The sequence below is a fragment of the Sardina pilchardus genome, chromosome 3, assembly GCF_963854185.1.
Source record: "Sardina pilchardus chromosome 3, fSarPil1.1, whole genome shotgun sequence".
NCBI lineage: Eukaryota > Metazoa > Chordata > Actinopteri > Clupeiformes > Clupeidae > Sardina > Sardina pilchardus.
This window is the reverse complement of record NC_084996.1, coordinates 27,903,361-27,913,360: the sequence shown is the minus strand read 5'-3', so window position 1 is coordinate 27,913,360 and position 10,000 is coordinate 27,903,361. Positions and strand designations below refer to the sequence as shown.

Sequence of the window (10,000 nt, the reverse complement as noted above, 5' to 3'; positions counted from 1 at the left end):
TTGTTCTCCTCCCTTTCCCACCTGCATGCAGGGGTTTGGTTTCGTAACTTTCGAAAGTAGTGCAGATGCGGACAGGGCGAGGGAGAAATTACATGGCACCGTGGTAGAAGGCCGTAAAATAGAGGTGCATGTAACATATATTTTCCCTTCTCAAGACAAAAAAAAAACTATTCTTTCTGCAGTTTGTTTGTTTGTTCTTTTGTTTGTGTGTGTGTACTGTGTGTGTTTGTATGTATGTATGTACGTACGTACGTATGTCTGTATGTGTGTTTTTTTATGATTTGCGTTTTGTCTATCTCTCTCTTTCTCTCTCTCTTTCTATTTCGGTTCGTTCACGTCCATGTCTGCTTCACTCTCATTTCACCCATCTCCAGGTGCATCACTGATTTCTGTTCTTGTGCAACCACACCCCCCTTCCCTCCCTCCTCTCTCTCCCTCTCTCCACCTTTTCAGTTTGATTTCATCGTATATTCTCATAGACATGTGCCAAGTTTGACTGCTGTGACTGTGATATGTGCACAAAATATGATTCCATCCAGGATTGGGTTAGAATTATGTTTTTTATTTAATGTGGAATTGTGTTCTTCTTATTATCTTATTGTTTTTGTTGTTTTTAATTGAGTTGGCATTTAATTCAGTTATCTTGTGTTTTGAAGTGCATACTTTGGCTTAGCGAGCTAAAAAGGGTGCAGTAACTTTGGCAAAGGCAAACACAGCACACTCATTGGGATTGTGTGGTGAAGGCTAGTAGTGACCTTATTGCAGGGTTGATGAGGGATATGCGGTGGCTTGAAACTAAGCGCACTAAATCCAGCAAAAGCGTTAATTGGGACGGTAGGGATGCGCTGGGGAAGCTGTGATCACAGAGAGAGAGAGCTGTGTGGCTCCTCCAAAAAACTGTTAAGCTTGACCCGCTCAGGGCCATCCCAGTCTGCAATCTGACTCACATTCCTCCTACCACAGAGAGAAAAAAGAGAGAGAGAGAGAGAGAAAGAGATGAGGCGGAGAATGGAGGAGGAGAAAAAAAAAGTTGTTATCTGTGTTGCATAAAATGAAGAAAAGAAAAAAGACGGAGCATATGCGCTCTCGTTAGTCCAGAAAAACAACAACACGAGAAAAAAAAAAGTGTCCGTTTTTTGACGGAGTGTCACCACTGACTCCCACTCAACACTGTCTGTAGCTTCACACAGAGAGACTTTTTTTTGTAGAGTGAATCCCGTCCCAGGCGCGTGGGGGACTCCGAGGCGAGTCCGGCCCCCGGTCCGGCTCTGGGTCCTTTGCGAGGCCGACTTCTGTGCCGGACGAGGGCCGGGCCCGTACCGGAATCACTCGCGTTTTCTGGGGTTTTGACTTCGGTGCAGCCTCTTAGTAAGCTTCTGCATATTTTGCCTTCTCGTTTCCTCCCCCCCTCCTCCCCCCTTTTCCAATGATAGCATGTAGAGCCCTCACCAAACTCTCAGTAACCATGGTAACAATACATACACATGCGGGGTGGCTGGAATGGTAAGTGGAGCAATCCATCTGCCATGTCACGTAATTTTACGCGCTGATACCACGTGGTTATCTTTTCTTTTCTCTAATTTTTTTTTGGACTTGTTCAGTTTTGTTTTGTTTTGTTTTTTCTTGATGCTATTTCTCTTGGTGCGCGTTGTACTTTTTAAGTGTCCGTTTAGCTGCGTGAGAGGCACTGACTTGGACTGGATTGACTCGTTGCACATTTTACTCAGACTGTTAACTTCGTTACTGTGTATGAAGTAATGCACCCTCTTTTATTGCTTTTTGTTAGCTGTCGTTCGAAAAGCTGGAATGATTTCATTTGGTTCCTCTGTTTTGGTTTGATTTTATTCTTTTCCTGGGTTGTCGTTCTTTGGTTCTGATTCTTGCGATGATACGAAAGGCTCCTGTTACGAGTGTTTGAATGCTAAGTGTTGCTTTTTTTCCAATGGTACTTCTGAAGATCTGTTACTGTATGTTGCACAATGCCAATGTTGTCTGCCCTTTTTTCTCCTTTGACATTTTCTTTATTTTTTTCGCCTTTTCCGTTAACCGAGTCGTTCCTCCCCCTCCTCCACTGCATGCTCTTTCATATATGAGAAGCTTTTCGTTTGTTGAGTGCATTTTGTGTGTTTTTTCGTTACTCCACTCTCTTTCTTTTTAAACTGATCATCAGATGACTAAGCATGCTGAAAACAATCTCTCAAATGAAATTATTGCAAATATCTTTATTTGCTTTGTATGTCCTTTCAGTATTTATGTATGAGATTTGTTTTAAGTGAAATTGATTTGTTTGTTATGATGGTAGTCGTAATGGCGTAAATGCTTTTACACATAAAACATAGTGATATGAATGCATGCATTTATTTAAAATATATTTACATTATCTATCTGTGCCAGTGCGACTTGTACTGATACACTCTTTTCTGTGCTTAGGTTAACAATGCAACAGCTCGAGTAATGACAAATAAGAAGACAGTGAACCCATATGCAAATGGTAAGTCACAGATAAAAACATGCTTAGAATGCAAACCTGTTAATCATGTACGTTTAGGTGTATCTCACTAGTTCACCATTTTGAAACATCACCGTAAATAAGTGAAAGAGAAATAAAAACATCCTGGTGAAACTAGTCACAGTCCTATTTGCCTTTCACACTGAACTCTTAAAGAAAAGATTTTTTGGTAAGTTCAGCTGTTTTATGGAAAGGAACATTTTAGCAAAAGCTTTCCTCAGCGGGGCTTTCTTTTGAGTGACAGGCATATTTTATTTCGGGAAGGGCACTTTCACTGGAGCGGAGATGTGCGACTGTGCCAGATGACCGGGGAGGGGACCGTCGTTGCCCCTTCCCTGTGCCCCCTTCAGCTTGACCTTTGACCTCTGTCCAGTCAGCTGTCTCCGCCAGGCCGAGACGTGTCTGCCATCGCCCCCGTGCGCCCGCCCCCCCTTCTCCGAGCGCCGCAGCGGGCATGGTGGGCAGCGGTGGCAGCGTCTGCCGAGCGTGATTAACCTGCCGAGTCGGCCGCTGGCCCACGGCCCGCTCCCCCGCGCGCCTCGCTCCGCACGGCGCCCGCAAAGTTTTTAATTGTTGTGAGCAGAGTGAGAAGCGCTTGCCTGCTTTTTCTCCTCTCTTCTGTTGCCCTCTATCTATCACCCTTCCCCCCTCTCTCTCTCTCTCTCTCTGTCTTTGCCTCTCCCTCTCTTTCTCTCCCTCCCTCTCTCTCTCTCTCTCTCTCCCTCTCTCTCTTTCGCGTTCTCTCTCACTCTAATCTCCCCTCCCCGCTGAAATGTTCTAAAGTTTGATATTAAGATGCAAACTGCAACGACCTTTCAACTGCCAATATGTCTCGGAGGCTTTTTTCCCAATCATCTCAGATCTCTTGTTCTCTCTCTTTCTGACGCTCTCTCTCTCTCTCTCCCTCTCTTGTTCTCTCTCTCTCTCCCTCTCTCCTTTGCTCTCTCCATCGTGCTCTGCCTCTCTCTTTCTGCGTCTCTTCTCATTCTGTTTGAGCTGTCTTGTCTCGCACTCCCTTGCTCAGTCGCTACTGTTCTCTCTCTCTCCCTCTCTCTCCCTCTCTCTCTCTCTCTCTCCCTCTCTCCCTCTCTCTCCATGTCTTCTCATTCTGTTTGAGTTCTCTTGTCTCGCACTCCCTTGCTTTAGCCCTCGCTACTGCTCTCTCTCTCTCTCGTTCTTTCTCTCTCTCTCTCTCTCCCTCCATGTCTTCTCATTCTGTTTGAGCTCTCTTGTCTCGCACTCCCTTGCTTTAGCCCTCGCTACTGCTCTCTCTCTCTTTCTCTCTCTCTCTCTCTCTACTCTCTCCCTCTCTCTGTCTCCCCCCTCTCAGACGAAGCTTATACTGACAGGCCATTTGTAGAAGTTAGAGTTTGAGAGAGATCTGTCAGGCGGCTCTCCTCCTCATCCCAGCCGCGGCATGACAGGGCCGCTTCGCTCCGGCCTGCCCCTCAGCCGGCTTCATTAAGCCGGCGCCGCCGCGCGCGGACCGGGCCCTTAGTTAGCCATGATTTCAACATCGCTAACCCCCGGCGAGATCAGATGGAAATCCCGGGGAACGCAGGGGAAAAAAGGAGAGAGGGTTCGGAGAGAGATGAGATTTAACACTCCTATGCTTTTTTTTCTGTCTCCCTTTTTTTTCCGTGTGTCTGTGTGTGTGTGTGTGTGTGTGCGTGTGTGTGTGCGTGGGTGTGTGTCCAGGCTGGAAGCTGAATCCAGTTGTCGGTGCGGTCTACAGTCCAGAATTCTATGCAGGTAAGTTCATAGAGGTGTTTAATCATGAGGAGTTATTCATGTTCCCGTTTTTATGTTTCTGTTGAAGATTTTTTTTTGTGCTGGCAAATTAGATTTGAACCTTCACTTTATGTAATCACGATGGCATTATCTGTTACATGTAATCGTGTTGTGACTAATCGTGTGCTTAATGGACTGTCGTATTGATCTCTGCTTAACAGTTCAGGCCACATTACTTAGTAAAACTGTTGACAAGTTGGAGAGCACAGCCGCAGAGGTTATTCAGCTAACAGTCTCATGAAAATAGTATTTACTTTTTCTCAGATAATGTCAATTTAAATTTTGCTTTGCCTACGGATTCAGCCTCAGTTAGTCCAGCAACTGACAAATAATATGCGACTGAAACCCTAACTTAAGCGATGCCAGAATCTAAAAATAAATTACTTTTGCAAAAAAAACATGAGCCTAGTCTCTGGAAAGGAAATGGGACCATACAAAAAAAAAGACTGAGATAAAGAAATGCCTAATTAAAGGCTATTTTAAAGGAGGTTATCATTAAACAGACTCGTGTTGTGGGACTGAGGAAGTACATTATGGAGTGACCTCAATCTTTTTGGTCTCCTCCTGAGGAGCTGCTGGCCGCGGCTCTAACGACTGGCGCTCTGGCAGCCAGAGACTGATTATTCCAATCACCCAGAGGCGGCCACTCCTCGTGCACAATGTGCAGATCCGGCACGGGTGATTGGCAAGAGGGCCTCGCTTGTCCCATCGCACTGGCACAACCCAAAAAAACACAAAGCACAAACGGTCTCTGTGATCCCACTCGCCTACCAGCCTTGTGGGAAGGGATGGGGAGGGGGGGCTGTTGGGATGGGCCTTCAGGCAGAGAGAATTGTGGGAAGGGAGGGATTGAAAAACAGAAAAGAGGGATGGAAAGAAAGAACGTGTCCTTTTTTTTGGTGTCATTCTCTTTTTGTGTGTCTCATTGTCAACCCTTGGCCATCTCTTGGCCTGACCCTCCTTCAACTGTCATTACTAGCCCTTCGCACATTATGGTGAAAAATATTGAAATGTTATGATAATGGGAAGTCTGTGGGCGGAGGGAGAGAAAAGGGCTGAGAATCGAGCCCTAATTGTCTGTCCTCACAAGGGCATCAAAGGGATGAAATATATTTTGTGAATTAAAATCAATATTTTCAATTTCTCCGGACAGGCGTTTTCCTAATTCAGTGCACATTCTGTTAATTACAAAATGGCTCATTATTGATTTGCTTTCGTCTCACCTTTCAAGTCTCCAAACTGCCCACAACCCATTAGCAGGCTTACATTTAGGGGTTTTGGACTGTCCCCCCCATTTATAATTAGAGTGTCGTTAACAGGCTCTGATTGTGCTGAATCTGCTAAACGCCTCTGATGATTGTGTTTAGGTAACATCTAAAAATAGATATTGACGAGTTGCACACCCCTAACAGAGCCCCCACCCCCCACCTCATCCCACCCCACCCCGATCAGACTGGGAGATTGGGGTTAAAACGCCTGTGTCTGCATTTAAGCAATCGTCAACGCTTGCAGTTTGGCTGTCGCACTTCAAACGGCGATAGTAAATCAAGGGAATGAATCGGAGATAAGTGCGTGTATCAGGAGGTGGGAATAGAGTACGGCTGCGGTGTTTGTGTCGATTGGCCCGGGCATCTGAATCATGGTGGGGGGAGGGGGAGGGGGAAGGAGGAGGGGAGGGAGGAGGTGAGGGGGGGAGGCGTCAGGCGAGGCGAGGCGGCCAGAGCGACCACTTGAACTTTGTCTCACCTGAGGCGGAGCGGGTGATTTAAGACGTGTTTGATGTTCATTAATGGGGTCCTGCACGGGCGGAAATGAAAGCTATCAGGAGAAAGCGCGCGGAGCAGAGCAGCGCTGCCTGCTGCCTGCTACCTGATCTCTGATTAAGTGTTGTGTCTCAGAGAGATTAGAAGATGGGCTGGAAATTAGACTTGGACCAATTTGCGCCAAATGGATTATAGAAATGGAGCTGGACTTCCCCCTCGATGGGAAATCTAAAGGACTGCTGCTCGCCGCAGTATGTCGCATCGAGGCTTCGTCCGCAGCCAGGCATTTTGGAGAACGTATTATGCAATCAAAAACTCAGTGACTTTACGTCTATGTAGCAAACATAAAGTGCTGTGTGTCAAGATGTACGGCCACACTATTCGCATTGCAAATTGCCATAAAATGATTGAAAAAGGAGTAATAGCGTTCTACACCCTCTTTGTAATGTCACTTCGACAAAACTCATTACAGTGTGAATTTGCATATGCGGCAAGCTAGAAAATCACATAACTCGTTGTCGAGCAATCTTGCTTCCCTCTTTGTAATTTGCACAGTTTGGGTGTGTTTATGTCGAGCCATTAAAGACAGCTGTAACATATGCGGTGGTCATGCTACATATATCCAGCACTTTTTAATGAGAAAATCTCACTCTTTCGCTGCAAAGTCTTTATGTCGTTTTTAAAAGTGCTGAGTTTTTTTGTGGAGGAGCAAGTCCCAAGCTGTTTCATTCACTCGAACAGCACACTCGTTTCAAGCGCTTGCACAAAAATAAAGTGAAAGAAATGTATTTGTGTTTTAATTAAATAGAATGGGTGGGTGAGGTGGAGTGAGGGGAAGGGGGGGGATCAGAACACTGCTTTTATGTGTGGTTGAGAGAGAGAGAGAGAGAGAGAGAGAGAGAGAGAGAGAGAGAGAGAGAAAGAGAGCGAGAGAGAAGTACGAAAGAGGAGCATATTGAAAAGAAGAAAGCCCCTGAAACCTCCTCTGGTCATTCCCTCCATTGTGATGTGAGCAGGGGAGATTGCATGGAGGAGAAGAACAATGAGAAATGACCTGGACATGTGTAAGGAGATGATTAAACATGTACATTAATTAAGTGTCTTTTTTTAATGCATTTGAACACTCTGTTCGGAGTGTGATAAAGCACGCCGGGATTACAAAGCAACTAATGATGGAACGGTGAAAGGAGAAAGTTTCTGTTCGCTATTAACTAACTGCAGCACTTTAAAGAGACAAAAAATGTGAGTGGAAAGGGAAAAGAGAAAGCATACAAAATGGCTAAATTGGCTAAAAAATGATCTCACACGAATGGTGAGAAGTGTAAATAAGAAGGGGAGGACGAAAAGACGTTCTTGGCCTTTCTCTTGGCTAATGAGTCCAAAAAAGATATTTGGGCAATTAACTTGAAACCAGTGTCCTGATTAATTTTTTACACATTCTTCAATTTGTCTTTCTTTTGTCTGGGGCTTTTTTTGGACAGTGGGAAATTCGAACACTTCCATTTTCTGGGGCCCCAATTTCCACACCACACCAAAGCTAATTTCTCATAATTGGGAGGTTCTTGCTGTAATTTCACCCTGTATCAAACACTGAGCTCGCGTTTCCCTTCAAGTAACCCAGAAAAGCGTTTTATAGAGCATAAAGCGTGCCGGCGTTTTATGAACTGGGCATACGGAGAGACATTTGCCACTGTAAAGCCCCCCAACAATGTTTATGAAGCATGGGGCTATCAACCCCCCAAGCAGCATCCACATCTTCCCCGGTACCCCCACCCCAGCCCAGCCCAGCCCAGCCCACCCCCCCGAAAAGCTTGCAGCTTCACGCCAACGACAGAAATGATTAGGCCACAAAGCAGTTGTACACTTTTATGGCTGTGATGTGGAGGCAGCCTCCTGTTGGTTGGAGCATCTGCTCCGGCGTAATCGCTCTCGCGCAGCAATAAAAAACCGACTCACTCGCTCATGCCCCCGCCGCACACACGCACACCATTTCTCATCCGCTGCATGGCTGGAGCAGAGTACCGCCGCACCAGTGACCCCCACCACCCCACCCCCCACCCCTACCCCCTTTCACACACACACACACACACGCACACACACACACACACACACACACACACAGAAGCACACCCTCTTCGTCATCCACAGTGAGCTTTCCCTTTCCCTGCCCCCCCCCCCCCACACACACACACACACACACCATCTACCCTCGCTTCCAACATTTGAAATGAAAGAGCATAATCTAAGTTGTTTATACTGTAAATATTCATGCTAGATATATCGGCACGTGTTTATTTTTCCTGCGTGAGCCATTCTACATATCAAAGGGCGCGTTCGCCAAATATGCAAAAGTGAGCAGATCATGTTTCAAACCTGGCTGTCAGATCACTTTCCAGTTCCGGAGTGAGAGAGAGAGAGAGAGAGGGAGAGAGAGAGACAAAGAGAGAGAGGTGGATATATATATATATATATATATATATATATATATATATATAGAGAGAGAGAGAGAGAGAGAGAGAGAGAGAGAGAGAGAGAGAGAGAGAGAAATAGAATCTACTGCTGATGATTTTTTACTTCTGTTTCCGGGGCCCGTGGCCACAACACCGCCATTGCCCATTGTGTTTTTTTTTTTTACCCTTCTCAGCCACCAGCGCACCAAGCAGCTCCAGACATAAATTTGTTTAAAGGAATGATTAATCCAGTTTCCCCCCGCATTCATGTGTACACAGAGAGGCGTCGGGCAGACTAACTCCTCATTTAAAGATTAGGGGCGAGCAGGAAGGAGTGGGACGGATTACATTTCAGTGACATGGCGAGCCTCTCAACAGACCGCAGGGCACTGGCCTCCAGACTGAGCCGGCCTCGACTTCGCCAGCGTGCTAATGTGCCTTTCAGAAAAAAACAGTCTGCCGTTTTCCTCCCTTTCACTTTGAATTGAATAGAATCAGGGGAGGGAGAGGATTTATTTCCCCAGGATGTTAGCAACTCTATCCCAGGTAAAAAAAAAACTAATTAATTTCCTTGTCAAAATCGAAAGGCAAAATAGACATTAAAACGGCAGTTTGAGCCTCTTTAGCTCCAGGGCCTGGCGCCCCAGCCCCCCCATGGTCCGACGATATCAAGGTGACAAAAAGGATGAAATGGAACAATTATTGCGGCTCACCTTTACTAGGACCCCTTCCCTCTCGCCACGGCTCCCACAACTCTCCATTTTTCATTAGCCAAATGAATGATTCAATGTTTCCATTACCTTTTTATTAGATCTCATTTTTAAAAGCTGTATAATTAAAGAAGGAACCCGCCGCCTATTCTTCCCTCACCCCCCCAACTCACACACACCACACTCAAATTAAGCCTCTTACAAGTCATTTCCAGCAACCATTGGCCTGTTAAGATTAATGATATGTTAGCAACAATGTACGACTTATTTTTCCCTTTCAGAGCTCCCGGCTTTGGGCCCTTATGCGGCGGGGTGGGGGTGGGTAGACATCAATGAGAATGTGCTCATTACAAAAAGCATGCGCAGATAGGACCACCTGTGTGTGTATCGTCATTTGCCGAGCTAATATAGAATATTCAGCAGTTATATTCATGTACATAAATCACATCCAAAGAACAGAGTTGCGCGGACGTGGATGGAGTTGGTAGCAGACTTGGTCTTTGTTCAAAGGGAAACTGATTTATTTTTACTGTGTTGGTCCCCCAAATTTAAAAGGCAAATTGATGTACTCTCTCAAGGGTGAGCCATGTGTTCGTCTTTTGAACAGCGTTTGATGACAGGTTGATTTTACTGCCCTGTCATTCCGCACCTTATTTTTTCCAGAGGACATTTTGCTGGATGGGTTGCAATCAATTACTTCTGCTCTTTTCCTCTCTCGCCGTGAAATGGCCAGTCAGACTCAGACAAATCAAGGGGAATTTAAAACGTTGGAACCAG

General features: G+C 45.7%; 1 protein-coding gene across 6 annotated transcripts in view; it reads left to right on the top strand.

The window, feature by feature from the left end:
- The window catches only part of rbfox1 (RNA binding fox-1 homolog 1), a 163,698-nt gene that overhangs the window by 132,546 nt on the left and 21,152 nt on the right, over positions 1–10,000 (top strand). For all 6 annotated transcript variants that reach the window (XM_062532661.1, XM_062532658.1, XM_062532657.1 and 3 more), the window contains exons 5-7: positions 32–124; positions 2,431–2,491; positions 4,208–4,261. In XM_062532661.1, the coding sequence (XP_062388645.1) occupies positions 32–124; positions 2,431–2,491; positions 4,208–4,261 (208 nt within the window). The remainder of the gene's footprint in view (positions 1–31; positions 125–2,430; positions 2,492–4,207; positions 4,262–10,000) is intronic.